This window comes from Tachypleus tridentatus, chromosome 11 (assembly GCF_004210375.1).
Source record: "Tachypleus tridentatus isolate NWPU-2018 chromosome 11, ASM421037v1, whole genome shotgun sequence".
Classification (NCBI taxonomy): domain Eukaryota; kingdom Metazoa; phylum Arthropoda; class Merostomata; order Xiphosura; family Limulidae; genus Tachypleus; species Tachypleus tridentatus.
Genome location: NC_134835.1, coordinates 32,849,818 through 32,870,386, shown reverse-complemented (window position 1 = coordinate 32,870,386; position 20,569 = coordinate 32,849,818). Strand labels below are relative to the sequence as shown.

Below are 20,569 nucleotides of genomic sequence, written 5' to 3'. Positions count from 1 at the left end.
TGACAGATATGATGGCTGCACACGTATGTAATTATCCCAGTTCTAGTTACTACTTACGACGGTTCGAGCTCATAGCCCACACAAAACTCTAAATGGGTTTTGGATCACGTGTAGTGGTGGCCTAAAGGCGACAAAGGACTTTCTCCATCTCATTCGTAGTAGGATTTCGGAAATAAATCATAGACAATCTCTGATATACACACCTCTATACTATTCAAAAAACCGGAAGTAAATATTAGGTTCACGGGTGTGACTACAAAAAGAGCAACATAATGACGTACTTAGGTAGGGGAGTATTTATTAATTAAAAAGGGAGTGATTTTGTATTAAGGCTTTTGGTTGGTGATTTAGCTTCTTAAAAACGCTTAGGTTTTCTTTTTAAATAAAATATGGTATCAGAATCAGACAGGGGCGCCCACAGAAGTATTTTCGAGGAGGAGCAGAACGTATATATAGCGGGTCAACTTTTACAATGTAATTCAAGAGAGTAAACAAATGTGTGTTATGTGTACGTATATCCAAGCACAACTTTACAGTTTTAATAAAAAATTACTAAAATATTTATTTTAAATAGAATGTTAAGTGTAAGTGTATCTCAGTACGGCTGGCATGGGTATTAAAAATTTTATTGATATAAAGTGTAGAACAACGTTTTGAACTTCTTAGGTCATCTTTTTTGTTAACCTGAAGATGACCTAATAAGGTCAGAACGTTGTTCTACACTTTATTTTAATAAAAGTTTTGATACCCTTACCAGCCGTATTGCGCCGAGGAATAAAAATCGAATAATCGTAATTTTACTTATCATTTTCGTTAATTTGAACTTAACTAATTTGTAAATTTCAAATAAATATTTGGGAAGGTTTAGACATTAGTTCGTTTCCTTACTTAGTGTTGGTAAATTATTAATCTTTATTTAATATCGATCGCTTGGGCATAATCTGGTTGAACATATGTCAACTTTTTTTTTTTAAATAATAGATGTAACGTCTGATTAACAGATGGTTGTACTGCCACCACCCCTCTTTCTAGAGTGGAAGATTCTCGTATATCGAAAACCGTCTGCTGCGTTTATTTTACTTTGCGCCAGGTGAGCCAGGTAAGGAACGTTTTGCGCATGTCAGTTCTGTCATTAGTCACGCACAAGTGTTTCCCTTAGCAACAGTAGCTATGGTCTACTCACCACCACCTTAGCAACGGAAATGTTGTGCAACACAGCGAGTATTTCGAATTCAATGCCTTCAAAAAAGTTGTATTATAGCGTAGTTAAAAACTTTAAAAATAAACAAAAAGTAAAAAACAAACAAACAAACCTATACCATACACACACATAAAACGCATTGGCCTAAGTCGTAGTTTAAGAAAAGACACACAACTGCTAAAGCACAATGTTCACTAAATAGTGTGGCTAATTTTGGAATGACATGCAACTGTTACCTGTATATCTGGTTCGGTAGATCTCCAGGTGATACAACCCTACTCATGAGGCTAATCTACTCCAATGTACAGTTCTTTAGAGTTTTCAAAACTGTAGTCACGTAGGATAATGTTAAGATACAGCTGTCGAACGAAGGCGTTGCTCCCACGTAACAATAAATATCGCATTTTCATTAGCTGTTTGCAGATGTCCAATTGCTTTAAAAGCATTAAAAGTAAAAAAAAAAAGATGGCGACTTATCAAGTACGATTAATCTAAACTGGAGTTGTTGTTTGAATTGTAAATAACTTCTTAAAATACCTTTTGAACGGATCTCACTAAATATTTATAACTATACAAGGACTATGTACATAATTCCTGTTGAAATATTTTGAATTTTTATTATGGAATTATTACGTTTTGTAAAGGTTAAAGTTGAAAAATGAAAAGTTTATAATTCGTGAAAGCGTCAGAACACGCCATTTTAAATTTTACTAGAGAAAAGACAATTTTTACTGGAGTTCCAGGAGAGTTAAGCCTGCCGACCTTTTAGGGTTTTTAAAAGTTAAAATATAAACGGCGTTTATATAAATGGGACTATTTATTGCTTATATTGTTCAAAACCCATTAAAGTAGTGCAAATTATATATTATATATATTGTTTCCAAAGTAAACAAAATATTTCGATTCTGCACTACCTAAATGACGTCTTGGAAAATGTACCAATAAAACATTGTCTTTGAAATGTTAATCAATAGATTTTTCTTCACCTATCGTTTACATGCATCGTACTTAAACAAGTTAAGTGTATGAAAACGAGTGAAAGTGTTCGTTCGTCACAAAAACTTCGGATCTGCTAAACAGGACGAAAACGTGGTGCGTTCGCTGCCTGAAAAAAAATCACATTTAATTTCTGGCAAAGAAAAAAGAAGATTGAAATGTCATTCTAGTTTTAGGTGCTCATTAAAAAAAAATGTGATCTTGGCTCGTATTTACGTTCAAGGCAGCTGTAGATTAATTAGAAATGTTTATTAAGAAACAAAGTGAAAAACAAGATATACACTAGAAACAATTGAGACATTGCGAGCGGTTGAAGGATAGAGTGCCGAGCAGTGAAAGAGTATTGATTTTCATAAGTAGGGAGAGAAACTCACCTAAGCTGTACGCATTACTGGTAGCTAGTGTGTCTAGTATGGGGAGGAAGGTATGAGAATAGGTGAAGGAGCTACCTTGGCATGTGACGTCATATTGTATAGAAAAGTAGGTGGAGACTAACAAAAGAGGAGTGGATCTCGATCGACGGCCGCCTTTCATATCGAGATTTGGCGCCCAGTGTTGTACTCACCAGGCACGCGGGCACCTGCACGCGTGGCGCGTTCTCTCCACTTCAACGTGTGTGTATGTATATGTAGCTTCTTGTTTCCTCACCGGCTACACACCTTCGTTCGTTTGCTATCACATTGCACCTCGTGCACTGCACCTTCGTGCAGCTCTGCAGTGTTGGAGACCTCGGCGTTTCGACGACGAAACGGTCGGCATCATCACCTTGTACCTATCGGCTCGCTAGTCCGCCACACCTGGGCCGCGCCCGACGCAAATCCAGCATTATCGAACCCTAGGTTTCAGCGGTTACTAGGGGCAACTGATAGTTAGCACGCGTTCCACAAACAATATGACCACCGCAACAGAGCCTACAATAACGCTAAGTCAGAGCATGGACTCCGTGAACACAACTTCTGAGGAGGAGGTAAAATATTATTTAAGTTTATTTTACAACTATTTAGTTGATTAAAAAAAAAATCTACGTTTTCGTGAGTCGTTAACGTCCCGAAAGTTAGAAAATGACAATAAACTTACAAAATAGAGATGATATAACGGAACAGTAAATAACACTACTTTTTAGCTACTTTTCTTAAGCTATTGAGACTTCTTTCGCCTTAGATTCGAACATGGCCAGGTGTCTGAGAAACCACACCTGGATTCGCCTCAGGAGTTGAGCGGAAACAAACGGCTTACTAGTTAGTGGTGGGACTCATTGAGTGGACTCAGTTTTTAAAGTGGTTAGCGTAGATGTAACTCAATCAAAGATATATATATATATATGTTAGTTTGTTATAACTCAGAAACAAACCGAAACAAAAACAAAATAAAACAAAAACGTTGCATCAACTGGAAAGATCCCAGGGTACAAGCTACAATGTAGTATTATAAAATGTATTCTAGATTATGGAGGTGATTGAATAAATAGGACCCATATTGCGGTGGGGATGCACCGTCTATCAGTCTTAACCTCCATTTATGCTAGTATAGTTCGTTTGCTGCGCTGTCAATTAGTGTCTTTCTTCCATATTGGGGGTTGGAATGCTAGCATCAAGAGGTAAGTTTTCATCTTGCTTACCCCCAGATGGTAGTACCTTATTTCCTAATTTTTCTACACTTTCCCACAACTGTCTACAGGCAGTGAAGGGTGATATAGATGTGGGATGTTGTGGGCTTGAGCACCTACATATGGCTCTCCTAACGTTTATTTCTAATTCTATATCTATTGCTATTCTTTATTTCATATGTGAGACGAGCGAATGGAGGTTAAAACTGGTAGACGGTGTATCCCCACCGCAATATGGGTCTTATTTTTACAGTCATCTCTAAAACCCAGGGTACATTTTATAATCCCACATCGTAGCTTGTACCCTGGGATCTTTTCAGTTGATGCAACGTTTTTATTTTTCTTTTGTTTAATTTGTTTTTGTTTCGGCTTGTTTTTCAGTTAAAACAAACTAATATTATAAGTCAGAGGTTTACTGTTTTTAACACAGTCTTTCCTTGTGATTTTACTTATTTTACTATTTAACTTCGTTAACATCTGTTTATTTTCACTAAAAGATATATATATATATACTTACATTTATGCACTTACTAATAACCCGACGTAATCAGAAGCTATAAGACATCTGCTATATTACTATTAAAACCCCCCCCCCAGTGGCTCAGCGGTATGTCTGCGGATTTACAACGCTAAAATCCGAGTTTCGATACCCGTTGTGGGCAGAGCACAGATAGATAATTGTGTAGCTTTGTGCTTAATTTAAAAAAAACAATAAAAATAATCCGTTACATCAATGTAACATTCCAGCAAAAAGCTTCCTTTTGACATTAATCTAATCTTCAAAATGGCTTAACCTTTTGCTTTAATATAAGTCTTTTCTAAGTTACTTAAAGTTTCGCTTCAATTTCAGTCGATTCTAAATAAGTCGACGTTTCGTTTTAGCGTGAACTTAAGTTTCTAGATTAATCAAAACTTTCACTTTGTATTAAGAAATTAACTTAAACATCAACCAACAATCTAACATTCTAAATGATTTAATATTCAACACCGGTCTAGAGTTATAAATGACTTAGAGGTTCTATATCAACTTAACATTCTAAATAATTTAACTTCTTGTTTGACCTTAAAATCATCCAAACATTATAAATGATTTACACTTTTACTCTAAGAGAATGATCACATTCTAAAAGGCTTAAATAAACCTTAAGTATAGTACTAACATTCTGTTTCACTTTAATATTAACCTGACAGTTTTGCTTCTGTATATTCATAATATTTAAATTGATTTATACTTTCGTATTAGTATCTGCTTTACGTTTTGATTAACTTGCTCTGACGTGGGTATCAGTATAACATTGTTAACTTTTCACTTTAAGTTGAAGTTAATTTAGTAAACAGCTAACTAGTACCTTCGACGTGACATCAACTAGTCAACTGACTTTCTTATTTTGTTGTTAGTTTAGCACCACATCGGGCTATCTGCTGAGCCCCCACCGAGGGGAATCGAGCCCCTGATTTTAGCGTTCTAAATCCGTAGACTCACCGCTGTACTAGCGGGGGTCCTGTTAATAACTTATATTTTCGTCCTAAGTTAAACGTAACTTTTTCATCTGATTAATACTTTGATATCAGCTAAAATTTTTACGCGATTTATACTCTGGGATATACATACTTGTTAATCGTACCGACTGGATACTTTTTCTACGTATTAAATCGAAGAATGGTTAATAATTAATTAAACAATGAGCAGGTGGTGGTTATTTAGTCGTAGCTTTCGTTGTAATACAAATCAACTGTAGACAAAAACGACTTCCGTTGTACCCGAGTAATGTGTTTGTAAATACATAAATTTGTCCCAAATCTTATGTTCAGATAACTGGCAGAAATAGCAGTACATCTAGATATCCGGAAAAAAAAAAATGTATTTTATAACAGAAATAACATTTCGAATGGAAGTTGTATATTGGATAAGTTATGTCATATACATTTGTTTTCCATTCTATTAGTTGAACTAGGTTTTTTGAACAACGAGTGGGGACGTACAGATTTATATATTGTACTCCTTACAATTTTATGTATGAATACATATAGTTAAATATTGTTTCTCACGTATATTTCCGAGAATACAATACCTCGGGTTATCATACGACTCTTTTGGAAATATTTGTATGTCTTTCCGAATGTTTCTCGTTATTCTGGAAGATATATGGACGAAAATAAATATGTTACAAAGCCGTGATTATTACAAGTTCATAACGAATATTTTTCAATATAAAAATCGTAAACGACGAAGTGACTCAGCCATGAAGTTGTCGTGGTATTTATGATTACGTAAATAACATAACCTTGAAAAGTACTGTGGTTATGTTATGAAATACCACTCGAGGATGTACGAACTTAAATTTCCAGTATCCAGTAGTATGGAATTAAATAATAAAATATTTGCCAACATTCATGTACTGAATGTTTTCATTCACTTGTGAATGTATATATATATATATACATGTATCTTTTCGTACATGTATGTTTTTGTGTGAAAAGGTGTGTTATAATATTCACAGTATGACTTATTTTTTAAAATTGTGTTGAATGAAATTCATGGTAACGGAAGTGCACAGTTCACGTGTCCAAAAAGGGTGGGGCCCTATCCCGGGTGTTCGCTTCGTTGGCTTACAGCAAAACTATACAAAAGATAGCAAACGGGAAATAATTTGGCTAATTCCCTCGCGCGCCCGTGGAAGAAACGCTTCCCGCTCTCCTTCTGTTATGGTCCGGTTGAGGAAGATAAAGCAACACCAGGACAGGACGGAATTCTCCGATCGTTCCAGAGCTGGATTGCACCGTTGTCTTCTCTCAGGTCTATCTCTATGTACATTGACACAACGCCCATTTTACGTGTGGCGTTTTACATGCTTGGCACCGTGGTGAGTGAAATCTAAAGGGGAATATCCTGAGAGCGGACTTTGGCCTTACTCGAAGATAGTTACAAGAGGGGAGAGATAGGCCTTAAGTAATGATTAACTATTATGCTTCGACTGCTTTTGTTTCACACTGCATCAGTATATGAACTTTACATAAGAAATACACGATTTCTGCGTGAGAAACGATGAAGTGAACCCCTACTCACTTCTTGTTCAATTTCAACTTTTACCTTGAACATATAAACCAGTAATTTAAAATATTTTCACGACAAAAAAAACACACACAATGGGGCTCAGTATTAGTTTAACATTTTACACCCACATACATTTGTGTACTTAAGTATTTTCTGTGTGCACCCATTGCCGTAAATAATTATGTGTCATGACCTGAACATAAAACGAGAGAAATGTAGACAAAATTATTGGTTGGGGAAGTGGAAAAACAATTTTAAAAACTGGAGATATTCAATGTAATTAATCGCAATACACTTAATTGTATACTAAGAAATGTTTCGTTTGTTTGTTTTGAATTTCGTACAAAGCTACTCGAGGGCTATCTGTGCTAGCCGTCCCTAATTTAGCAGTGTAAGACTAGAGGAAAGGCAGCTTGTCATCACCGCCCATTGCCAACTTTTGGGCTATTATTTTACCAACGAATAGTGGGATTGATCGTAACATTATAACGCCCCCATGGCTAAAAGGGCGAGCATGTTTGGTGCGACTGGGATTCGAATCCGCGACCCTAGGATTACGAGTCGAACGCCTTAACACGCTTGGCCATGTCGGGCCTATTTCTTTCGATGGCTCAGCGATAAGTGCTTCCCGCTAGTACAGCAGTAAGTCTATGGATTTACAACGCTAAAGATCAGGGGTTCGATGTCCCTCTGTAGGCTTAGCAGTAGCTTGGCTTTGCTGTAAGAAAAACACACACGCACACAGCGATAAGTCTGAGGGCTTAAAACGCTTAAACTTTGATTTCTATACCTAAGATATACAGAGTGAAAATAGCTGATTGTGTAGTTTTGGACTTATCTGTTAAAAAAACTAAATATTTTCTACTATTTTGACTTTCATCACTGTGCTCAGCATGGTTATGTGGTTAGGGCACTCGACTCGTAACTTAAGGGTCGCGCGTTCGAATCTTCGTATTATCAAACATACTCGCCTTTTCAGACATGGGGGCATTATAATGTGACGGTCAATTCTACTATTCGTTGGTAAAGGATAGCCCAAGCGTTGGCGGTGTTTTGTGATAACTAGCTGCCTTCCCTCTATTCTCCCACGGCAAAATTAGGGACGGCAAGCACAAATAGGGCCCGGGATGGCTAGGTAGTTAAGACACTCGACTCGTAATCTGAGGGTCGCGGGTTCGAATCCCCGTCACGCCAAACATGCTCGCCCTTTCAGCCGTGGGGGCGTTACAATATAACGTTCAATCCCACTATTCGTTGGTAAAAGAGTAGCCCAAGAGTTGGCGGTGGATGGTGATGACTAGCTGTTTTCCCTCTAGCCTTACACTGCTAAATTAGGGACGGCTAGCACAGATAGCCCTCGAGTAGCTTTGTGCGAAATTCAAATACAAACAAACAAACAAACTCGTGAAGCTTTGCGCGATATTCACAAGTGACAAACAAACTCGTAAAAACACATCATAACTGTAGAAACGGATAACATTGAAGGTACATGAAAAACTTTGAAATAATACCCTATGTAACTGAGACAAAAACAATGAGAAATTATAATATTATCAACATTAATGCTACCTTTTAAAAGTGTAGAATGTGAAACAGGTTTGGAGACTAAATGTAATACGTTACATAATAATTTACTAACACTCGTTTATATAAATTTTCTTTGATTATCCTAATTACTCCCAAATATTTTTTAAGGTTGTTGCCTCGTTTGGAGTTATGCACAAAACTAATCAATGCGTTATCTATGCTCTACCCACCACAGGTATCGAAACCCAGTTTCTAGCGTTGTAAGTTGCAGAGATACCGCTGTGCCGTGGAGAGAGGCAAGATTGTATTAAAGCTTACATTTGATTAATATATATAAGTTTCTCTAGAAAATTAGGTTTTGATAATTTTTACAAATAGAAATCATAGCAAATTGTTTAAGCGAAAATTCTGGGCCCTCTCTAGGGAAGTTTAGGATGCTCCAACGAAAGCAGTGGTTACACTATACACATTAGGGTAAAGGACCTTTTCGGCTCTTCCCGTCATTTTCTTTCCGTTTACACTATGACCCCTCAAAGGGTGGGGGTGTACTGATGAAATAGAGCGTCAGGAAGGGGTATTTAGTCACGGTGACATGAACTTGTAAGCCTAATTTCCGCTTTGTAAATTCACCCATGACAATTTCGTAGTGTGCACTTCAACCAATCAGAAACGTTTGATCTTAAAGCTAATCAAATCATTCATAGGAAGGAAACACTTTATTCAGTGCGAATATAAAGAAATCACTTTTTCTTTTTTTTTACAGTTAAGTTGATGCAAAAGTTATTTTTTGGATAAATTTTACTTGCGTTTAACACAATTTTTTCTCTGTCACTCCCGGATGGGTCATGGATGAAGTTACGGACTTATGGCGCTAAAATTCAGGGTTACGTTCTTCGCGGTGTACAAAGCACAGATAGCCCATTGTGTAGCTATGCTTCGAAACAATAATCTCGATTATAACTTCCTGACTGAAAAAGAAATAAGTAAACATGTTTACAGGTATTACAGGTATTCTAAAGTTAATAATCCTGAATAATAATAATTTACGATAAGTCAAAAGACTAGTTCTTATAAAACTCAATTTCTTAGGTTACTAGAGATATGCCCCTCCCAGTGACTTAACGGTAAGTCTGCTGGCTTACGGCAGTAAAATTCGAGTTTCGATATCCGTGGTGAACAGAGCACGCCTAGCCCATTGTATAGGTTTTTACTTTGTTTAAGTAAAAGACTTTATCTTTGTTGTTTACAATCGGAAAAAGCTAAATGCATATTTATTTTGCAGCTATGAAATGCAAATAAACATTTAACCGAATCAATTTGAAAAGCTATTAGTGACTTTACATTAAAATATATTATTTTTAACCTGATTTTAGGAGCGTTAGAAAACCCACGTCTTCCCTTTGGTACACTTTGCTACTCTAGCACTAATCAACTTCACAAATAAATGTTACGTTCGAACCTGCTTTCTGTTTCTTCAGAGAGGGTAAAGGTACGCTATATTTATACAACATAAACTGTACTAATAACTAAGAATTCTTGCAATATATTACTCTACATGTTTTGGCGAATTTATTTCAGCCAGTTATTTAAAATGGTCTGAAGACTCCAGGAAAAGATTTATTTCAGGGTCTTTCTCTAACCAAATCTTTGTAGCATATGAAGACTCCAGGAAAAGATTTATTTCAGGGTCTTTCTCTAACCAAATCTTTGTAGCATACACATAATAATTTTTTTTTCCGTTATTGGACTATTCTTTCTCTCTTAGCTAACATTGAATATTGTTTTAAATAAAAAATTAAAACAACTATGATTTGTGTAATGGTTACAACTATTGTAAGTTGAAACTTTCCCAAGTGCTTTCCGTTCAGTAAAGATATTAAAGGCTTCTTTGAAGTTCAGTTTGCTGGTTGATTTCTTAAGAAGTTCATCATAATTTTCAATTTTGAAAATGAAAGTTATGAGCTTGCAAATGCCACTGGATGGGGCGAAAGAGCAATATGATTGAGTTGTTACAGTTAAGTTGTTGATGGTAAATCGTTTGATTTAGTTGTTACAGTTAAGTTATTGATGGTAAATCCTCTTATTGAGTTGTTACAGTTAAGTTGTTGATGGCAAATCCTCTAATTGAGTTGTTACAGTTAAGTTGTTGATGGCAAATCCTCTGATTGAGTTGTTACAGTTTAGTTGTTGATGGCAAATCCTCTGATTGAGTTGTTACAGTTTAGTTGTTGATGGTAAATCGTTTGATTTAGTTGTTACAGTTAAGTTATTGATGGTAAATCCTCTTATTGAGTTGTTACAGTTAAGTTGTTGATGGCAAATCCTCTAATTGAGTTGTTACAGTTAAGTTGTTGATGGCAAATCCTCTGATTGAGTTGTTACAGTTTAGTTGTTGATGGCAAATCCTCTGATTGAGTTGTTACAGTTTAGTTGTTGATGGTAAATCGTTTGATTTAGTTGTTACAGTTAAGTTATTGATGGTAAATCCTCTTATTGAGTTGTTACAGTTAAGTTGTTGATGGCAAATCCTCTAATTGAGTTGTTACAGTTAAGTTGTTGATGGCAAATCCTCTGATTGAGTTGTTACAGTTTAGTTGTTGATGGCAAATCCTCTGATTGAGTTGTTACAGTTTAGTTGTTGATGGTAAATCGTTTGATTTAGTTGTTACAGTTAAGTTATTGATGGTAAATCCTCTTATTGAGTTGTTACAGTTAAGTTGTTGATGGCAAATCCTCTAATTGAGTTGTTACAGTTAAGTTGTTGATGGCAAATCCTCTGATTGAGTTGTTACAGTTTAGTTGTTGATGGCAAATCCTCTGATTGAGTTGTTACAGTTTAGTTGTTGATGGTAAATCGTTTGATTTAGTTGTTACAGTTAAGTTATTGATGGTAAATCCTCTTATTGAGTTGTTACAGTTAAGTTGTTGATGGCAAATCCTCTGATTGAGTTGTTACAGTTTAGTTATCTATTGTAAATTTTCTGATTGAGTTGTTACATTTTAGTTATCTATTGTAAATCCTCTGATTGAGTTGTTACATTTTAGTTATCTATTGTAAATTTTCTGATTGAGTTGTTACAGTTTGGTTATCTATTGTAAATCTTCTGATTGAGTTGTTACAGGTTAGTTATTGTTGGTAAATGATTTTCTTTACTATTTTTTCTTTGTATAAAACTTACATAGTTTCCGGTTGTATCTTTGGGCTCTGGGGAAACTGCTTTTTTTCACCCCTCCTATTTCTGCACCACTGATTTTAGCAATCTGTTGACAGCTGCATATGACAAAATCGGAACAACTGAAGAAATTCTAGCATCCATACTAAATAACATTTGTCCATCTCAAACAAACCTTACCAGTTCCGTTATCAAATTCTTTGCATATGAAAGATAGTTTGTTCTACATCATCAAAATGACACAAGGAATTTAAGATTTAGTCGAACGCACACGTTTTATGTAGAAAGGCTTAAATTATCTTTATAGCCTTACACAGATACGTATATATATTTATATATATATATATATATCCAGTTAGGCGCATTTAACGACTGTTCTGATCCGTTTCTGAGGAATCACATTGATACTGGATGAAAGAAGACGAAAACTGTCTTTCATTTCCAGTTACTACAACATGATGATAACAGATGCGGTTGAGTTTTCGATTTATTTATGTCTGAAAAGCATGATTACCTTTGTATATATATATATTGCATTTACATATGTGTATGTGTGACAGTACAGAAAAGGTATATGTACATTTACTAAGAAAATGCAACTTCGTACAGTATGCATGTAATCTTATCAGATAGATATTTAAATTTACCACATTAGAGTTGTACAAACAAAGGAAAAGAACGAATAGAAAATATTTTCGGATAATATAGTGAAACAGTGTCTGTAGCTACCAAATGTGAATAGCAACAATAACGTTGTAACAGTGCAAAAAACAACACAACTACAGCAGAAACCATCATATAGTAAAGACATTGGATGCTTCTCATCTTTGTATATGTCTGCACTGATTGCTACCAAGTACCTCTTTCTAGAAACACAGTGGTTAATTTCTAAATCCCCATTGACAATATACATGTTTGATTTCTAAATTCCCTTTGAGAATATAGATAGTTAGCTTCTAAGTCCCCATTGACAATATAGAGGGTTAAATACTAAATTCCCATTGATAATATACATGTTTTTTTTCTAAATCCCTTTTGACAATATACATGGTTAACTTCTAAGTCCCCATTGACAATATACGTGGTTAATTTATAAATCCCCCTTGAGAATATAGATTGTTAACTACTACATGTAAATCCCTATTGCCAATATACATGTTTTTTTTTTCTAAATCCCTTTCGACAATATACATGGTTAACTTTTAAGTTCCCATTGACAATATACATGATTAATTTCTAAATCCCCATTGACAATATAAGTTGTTAACTACCAAATCCCCATTGACAATATACGTTTTTTTTTTCTAAACCGATATTGATAATGTTATTGAGAAAAAAAAAAGAAAATTATTTTTTAATTATCTCGTAAATATGGGCACAAGAGTCGTCATTACAGATGGCGTTAATGTCTAGAGTCTCATATGCCTGGACAACGATCACAATGTGAAAGGTAGATCTTTGGAAGAAGCACTCCAAAACATCAACTGTATTCCAGCCAATAATGCTGCCTCAAAGAAAAATACGTGTTGCATTACCTGAGTTTAAGTGAAAGGTGTTGCCTCTAATAGGTCGTGAGTATAAGCTCATATTCAGGGAAATGAACAAATAAAAATGTAATGCTCATAATGAACCTAAATGAAAAACAGAAAAAAGTGAACACAGCTTGGAGTGAGAAGGTCCGGACCAGTAAGATATGTAACGAGACCAACATTTGTAATAAAAAGAAAGTGAGATGAATTAAAATGGAGCTGTCTTCAGTAAAACTTTCTCAGAATTCCACTAAAAAACAACGTGGGTCAATTAAATTTTGTTAGATGGTAAAATTGTGTAAGAAGTACTACGTACGTGTAGAAGGGACATAGGAGATCAAACTGCCCAAAAGGGAGAGTTTTATAATTGATGAAGACAAAGGCAACGAATTCCTAAAACTCCTTCAAAAGCCATCACACAGTATGAATAAAGATCATGGCAAAGGCAAAAAACTCGCGCGAGATGTAGATAAGAGAAGAAAGACTAAAGAAATCCTAAACCTCAGTTGATGAGGAAGTCGAACACATTAGATGCAAACATTACATGTTGCCGGACTGATTCATTGTGAAGACGAAATGGAACAAATAGAGGCATTTTGGTAACAAAACTGAGGGTGTTGGAAGTTTTAGACACTTTTATACGATGAATATTGCTTTAACTGGATAACAGATAGTGTAACTTGAAATCTGGCGAATTTTTAAGTCAGCACTGGCTCACAACAGGGATATCCATTGAGTCTTGCACTGTTCAGTACATGTATAGTTGACCTAATTAGCACCTTGTAAGACACTGGAGTAACACCGTATACGTATTGTCACCAATATTTTATGTATTCTAATGGGAGTAGTGGAAGATCTGAAACAAGCCAACAAATGACTCTACCAGTTGATTATGGCTAACAAAACGTTCATCAGCAGACGAAGTGTTGACAGATGTTGATTGTCAAATAGTCAAACAGACGGTTCTCTCTTCATGCTCAGACAAACAGACAAGACAGTTCACATGAGAATTACTTACTTCTTTGTTCTGGATGTTGCGTGAGTGACAGAATGACAATGTCTGCAAATGTCGATCATCTGGAAGAAAATTCAGAGCTACCATCCTCATATGTACAGTGGCTCAGAAATCTCAGGAAAGACCTCACAGAGTTGATGAAAGCAACTGTCATATCCGAAAAGACCTCACAGAGCTGATAAAAGCAACTGTCATGTCCAGAATAGAGTGTGTAACCCACTTGTGTGCTTTAAAGGCAAAGTCGGCAATGATTACGTCACAGAGGTCACAGAAAGCAGCCACGAGAGTAAGAAAAAGAGCCGTCAAACCAAGAATACATAGTTTGAACAATACATCCACTACAAGACAATGGATTCGAATGAACCATACGTTACTGAGAGCAACCATAACCATATTTCACTCACCATATCAACCATTGAAAAGATAGAGGAGTGATCAGGCGAAGTAGTAATAGAGAGGTTGAAATCGGTCACTTTGTATGTCAGTAAAGTCAAGAAAGATGTAGTGGAGATACGTCCACTATAAAGTAGCAATAGTGTTGAATAGATTCAGACATATGACATTTATTTAAACCCAATGAAGACTGGCAGTATAATGTAGAAATAAATATCTGTACAACTGAGTGGTGTTCATGAACATATAATGTTTGAATGGTCCCCAATAAAAGTGGTCAATGCAGTTCATTTAGAGCAGAATGCGGGGCACACGACGATGCACTTGTTTAGTTGACCAGCAGCAACGACGTTCATTATAAAACGAAAGCAAAAGCGATACTTTTTAGTAACTGACACACTATTTTGCAAATGTATGAAACTGTCGTTTTTGCATTTAACATTGGATTGACCAATCTCGTAAGATTGAAAAGAAAACCGTTTTAGCAACAAAAATATTAAAGAAGTGATCTGCGAAGCAAAGTCTTTCTTATCTAGATTCAGAAGCATTAGATTTCAGTTTAATATATTGCGATATAGTAAAGTGTTTTGCTTGTTTAAGTGCATAACTGCAAAGTCCAGTATCCATGCTGTACCAACCGCAGGGCTCGACACATTAAGTTTTATCGTTTTATATCTTTAAACTAATTACAGAGCCGCCGGAAAACTAAAACCAATTCTATATTTGTCGTTCGTGTGGTTGACTTAATATATTCAGTATAGAGCAATAAGTACAGCTTACAGTACGTTATATTAAAACGATTTTAAACACAAAAATCAGCAAGTCACGTGGCAACCTGAAGTCGGAGTTGGCATGTACCAGAACTACGTTCTGACATTCTATTCATGTAAAATATTACAATTTTCAAGACGAGTATAAACTTTGTGGGTTAAGATATTGAAAAAAAATATAGATCATCTCGGAGGACAGAATCATCCGGAAATAGACCTAAAAGAAGTCGTACTCTGGCCGTAGTGAAGTAAAGTGCGGGATCTTGTAATAGACCTTTAATCCATGAGTGCAAAGGTCAATGGCACAAGCTAGCCACGTGAATCAGGCAACAGTGCGTAAAATAACCAAGAAGAATATTTGTTTGAAAACGAGGCTTAAAGGAAATGGATTCAACAAGATAAGGTCTACAGCTATACCTCAAGCAGCTGGAGAATAAAGAGGATATTCATATTATTGCACAAGAAAATTTACCGGCCAGGCTTAAAGTCGCTTATGGACTTCTTGGTGATTGGAGAGTTGAACAAGGAAGTAAGAAAACACCATTTCCGTACATGGAAGGAACTGTGAAAATTCATGAGGGACGAATGGTGTGCTTTGGCCATCGTATGTCAGGACGGAGACTTCTGAGTCTGTAACTACGATGCAGATAGTGCACATATGTGGATGGCGTGTGTTTTCTTATAGCAAAGCCACATAGGCTATCTGCTGAGCCCACCGAGGGGAATCGAACCCTGATTTTAGCGTTGTAAATTCGTAGACATACCGCTGTACTAGCGGGGGGCTGTGGATGGCAAAGCTGATTGTAAGGGCATGATAAGGTTCTAAAGTCGTTTTTATATAACACACTGAATCCTGTGTACAATGTTTCTGAAATATAAATCCACAATTATTTCTCTACTCTTGCTGTTTTTTAAATTGTTATATCTCTCTGATAGCACAGCGGTAAGTGTAAGAGCTTATAACGCTAAAAATCGTGTTTCGATACCCTCGGAGGGCAGAGAATAGACAGCTTAAAAACAAAATAATTGAATTATTTTCGATAAGCATCTTTCAAACATTGAAAGGGAACTTTAAGACATAAAACCTTTTTTGTCACAAATTACGTATAAAATGTATAATCATTTTTATACGTTGTGTAATATCGTAATTTCTACACTAACAAATTCAATTAATTTTCTTCTACCCGACTGACTAACCGAGGCCTTAGATGCTGTAAAGGTCATTTGTGTTAATAATGCTAATTACACGTTTATCGGCGTTAAAGAGAAATCTGTAAACATCGTGTCTATATCTTGTTAAAAAGTGGAAAACTTATGGATTACATTTATTCAAATAATATTTTAAATGAAGAAAGCGCACTGTAAATGTGCAGACACATTGTAATTCAGATAAACAGAAAAAACAAGTATATCACATGAAAACAAACTATGTAGAATAACCTTCCATCTTCATTCATTTAAATGGTAATTATAACCACTGTTGCTTCATTTTTCTCTCAATTCTTCAAATCTGTTTAGACATTTTCTCAACTCATTACCGATCATTATTTAAACCGCTTTAGGGTTGTTTTTTTTTTTTCTGTAACTTGGAATCGTGCATTTTAAAATGTAATCTTTGGATATATTTGTATTTTATTTTGCACGAGAAGAAATGAATATATGTTTAAAGAGAGAAAAAAATAAATATTTTTTTTTGCATGTTTCCAACCCATCATCATATGGAAATTTTCGGTTTCCAAATGAAATGAAACACACACACAACATCACATAAAAATATACAACCAACAACCTGTAAGTTATGTAATACATTTGTGCAAAATTTGAGATGTTATAGAGTTGTTTTTCAACGTATTTTTCTCATTTCATATCAAACGCTTGAAGAACTCGTGTCCTAAATATTCACTGTTTTTTGGCTTAACCTTTGATTCCAATGATAATTTAAAAATACGTTCGTTAACTTAATGAAGAGTGAGATGAATGCCATAATTCACTATTATAGATGTGTGTGTGTGACCATGTTACCTGATTAAAATTAATTATTTGTTAAATATTGAACATTATAGGTCTGTGTGACCATGTTACCTGATTGCAACAAATTATTTGTTAAATATTCAACATTATAGGACTGTGTGACCATGTTACCTGATTGTAACTAATTATTTGTTAAATATTCAACATAATAGGACTGTGTGACCATGCTATCTGATTGTAACTAATTATTTGTTAAATATTCAACATTATAGGACTGTGTGACCATGTTACCTGATTAAAATTAATTATTTGTTAAATATTGAGCATTATAGGTCTGTGTGGCCATGTTACCCGATTGTAACTAATTATTTGTTAAATATTCAACATTATAGGTCTGTGTGGCCATGTTACCTGATTGCAACTAATTATTTGTTAAATATTTAACATTATAGGTCTGTGTGACCATGTTACCTGAATGAAATTAATTATTTGTAGAATATTCAACATTTCGTATAACTGTCTTAGAAAAAAAAAACAATCCAAAAACTAACATAATATTTTGTGCATCGCGTTTGTTGTTCCTTTTTGACAATATTATTTTCAAAATAAAATAAATCATGCCTGTCCATCTTTCTGAGTTCTGTTCTCCACGTCTGGCTTTCTTTGTAGCCTGTATCAACATCAATGCATGCGAAAACCGGATATCTATTGTGACGATTCTCCTTGCCAAAACAAGTCCACGCATGATACACTGGTTTATTTGCTGGTTGCCAACTCCAAGGAACAAATGCCCTCTTCTTTATCATCACGAGTTTACGTAGATCCTTCCTTAAGGTTAAATTGGATATTGATCGTTTATCAGTATTGTCTTTCAAGCCGGGACCATTACGAAAAGAGAAGAGATTCAAATTTCGAACATTAATGTTCCTTTTTTATACGCATTTAATATAGTTCATATAGGAGAATATAGGTACGTTTATACAGCTAGTGGTAGAGTGAGCTTATGACATTCGGATGTATCTTTTGAGCCCAATGACATTGTTACCATTAGCTTATTCACGTGAGTTTCATGCGGAATATTGTGAATAATAAAACCTTAATACTTAAACATTTTCTATGTTTATCTACAGCCCATTCTAGCGAATGATTGGTAGTCCTCATGTTGACGTAGAAGTTATATGAACCATTTTAGACTTTATTTTTTTATTTTTTTAGTTTTATTTGTGTACAAGTTGTCGCCAGCTTTTCTTAAAATAATAGCCCGACATGGCCAAGTGTGTTAAGGCGTGCGACTCCAAACATGCTTGCCCTTTCAGCCGTGGGGGGCGTTATAATGTGACGGTCAATTCCACTATTTGTTGGTAAAAGAGTAGCCCAAGAGTTGGCGGTGGGTGGTGATGACTAGCTGCCTTCTCTATAGTCTTACACTGCTAAATTAGGAACGGCTAGCACAGATAGCCCTCGAGTGGCTTTGTGCGAAATTAAAAAACAAACAAACAAACTTGTGGATAAGTAACTCAATCGTTCCTTATGTTCTTTTCAATCTGAATGGAGTGAAATGGGTTGAGAAATGCACCAGTTAAAAATTAAAATCGTTTAACTAAATTTATGATTTTAACTCATGTTGTATTCATTAACCACTTGTGTTTATCCAATGGAATTTGAGCAGAGAGACAGTGTGTAAGAAGTTAATTGACGAAATAAGCTTTCTGTCGACTACATTGAACTAATTTAAGTAAATCTGTTGTTTAGTTGACAAGCACTCATTCATCGAAGTTCCAGTACTCTGATGACACTTTCCGATTATTTCGTTATAAAGGATGTTTGTTTGTTGAATTTTGCACAAAACTAATCGAGAAATTTATGGAAATGATGGATTAGAGGAAAGGATGCTAGTAAACATCACCCACTGCCATGTCTTGGGTTACTCTTTATTAGTGAATAGAGGTATTGACTGTCACGTCTCAACAGCTAGAAGAACGAACATTTTCGGCGATGAGTTTTTATCCCACTGCTCGCAAGTTTCGAGTCAAGCGCCCTAAACACCAGACCACGCCAAGCCCCGCCATATTAAACAATAGGCAGATTACAATTAGAACAATACGAGTAATTATTTTTGATGATATTGAACATTCGGTATTTCAAGAAATTATATATTCAATAATTTAATTTAACTGCAAAAAAATCTCGCATTTATTTCTCTATCAAACACCAGGTGTCTTTAAATCTCTATCAAACATCAGGTGTCTTTAAATCTCTATCAAGCATCAGGTGTCTTTAAATCTCTATCAAACGTCAGGTGTCTTTAAATCTCTATCAAGCATCAGGTGTCTTTAAATCTCTATCAAACATTAGGTGTCCTTAAATCTCTATCAAACATTAGGTGTCCTTAAATCTCTATCAAACACCAGGTGTCCTTAAATCTCTATCAAACATCAGGTGTCTTTAAATCACTATCAAACATCAGGTGTCTTTAAATCTCTATCAAGCATCAGGTGTCTTTAAATCTCTATCAAACATTAGGTGTCCTTAAATCTCTATCAAACATCAGGTGTCTTTAAATCTCTATCAAACATTAGGTGTCCTTAAATCTCTATCAAACATCAGGTGTCTTTAAATCTTTATCAAACATCAGGTGTCTTTAAATCTCTATCAAACATTAGGTGTTCTTAAATCTCTATCAAATATCAGGTGTCTTTAAATCTTTATCAAACATCAGGTGTCTTTAAATCTCTATCAAACATTAGGTGTCCTTAAATCTCTATCAAACATCAGGTGTCTTTAAATTTTTATCAAACATCAGGTGTCCTTAAATCTCTATCAAATATCAGGTGTCCTTAAATCTCTATCAAACATCAGGTGTCTTTAAATCTCTATCAAACGTCAGGTGTCTTTAAATCTCTATCAAGCATCAGGTGTCTTTAAATCTCTATCAAACATTAGGTGTCCTTAAATCTCTATCAAACATCAGGTGTCTTTAAATCTCTATCAAACATTAGGTGTCCTTAAATCTCTATCAAACACCAGGTGTCCTTAAATCTCTATCAAACATCAGGTGTCTTTAAATCACTATCAAACATCAGGTGTCTTTAAATCTCTATCAAGCATCAGGTGTCTTTAAATCTCTATCAAACATTAGGTGTCCTTAAATCTCTATCAAACATCAGGTGTCTTTAAATCTCTATCAAACATTAGGTGTCCTTAAATCTCTATCAAACATTAGGTGTCCTTAAATCTCTATCAAACATCAGGTGTCTTTAAATCTCTATCAAACATTAGGTGTCCTTAAATCTCTATCAAACATCAGGTGTCTTTAAATCTTTATCAAACATC

General features: G+C 35.2%; 1 protein-coding gene and 1 long non-coding RNA gene across 6 annotated transcripts in view; one reads left to right on the top strand and one right to left on the bottom strand.

Moving 5' to 3' along the window:
* LOC143231463 (uncharacterized) overlaps positions 1-1,702 on the bottom strand; it is a 39,497-nt gene extending 37,795 nt beyond the window's left edge. Inside the window, exon 1 of the long non-coding RNA XR_013016933.1 lies at positions 1,438-1,702. This is a non-coding gene — a long non-coding RNA (uncharacterized LOC143231463). The remainder of the gene's footprint in view (positions 1-1,437) is intronic.
* A 955-nt stretch (positions 1,703-2,657) lies between these two features.
* LOC143231885 (RNA-binding protein, mRNA-processing factor 2a-like) overlaps positions 2,658-20,569 on the top strand; it is a 442,935-nt gene continuing 425,023 nt past the window's right edge. The window contains exon 1 of one of the 5 annotated variants that reach the window (XM_076466661.1): positions 2,658-3,164. In XM_076466661.1, coding sequence (XP_076322776.1) covers positions 3,090-3,164 — 75 coding nt within the window. In that variant the 5' untranslated portion in view covers positions 2,658-3,089. The remainder of the gene's footprint in view (positions 3,165-20,569) is intronic. The other 4 variants (XM_076466657.1, XM_076466658.1, XM_076466659.1 and 1 more) reach the window with 4 other exon arrangements.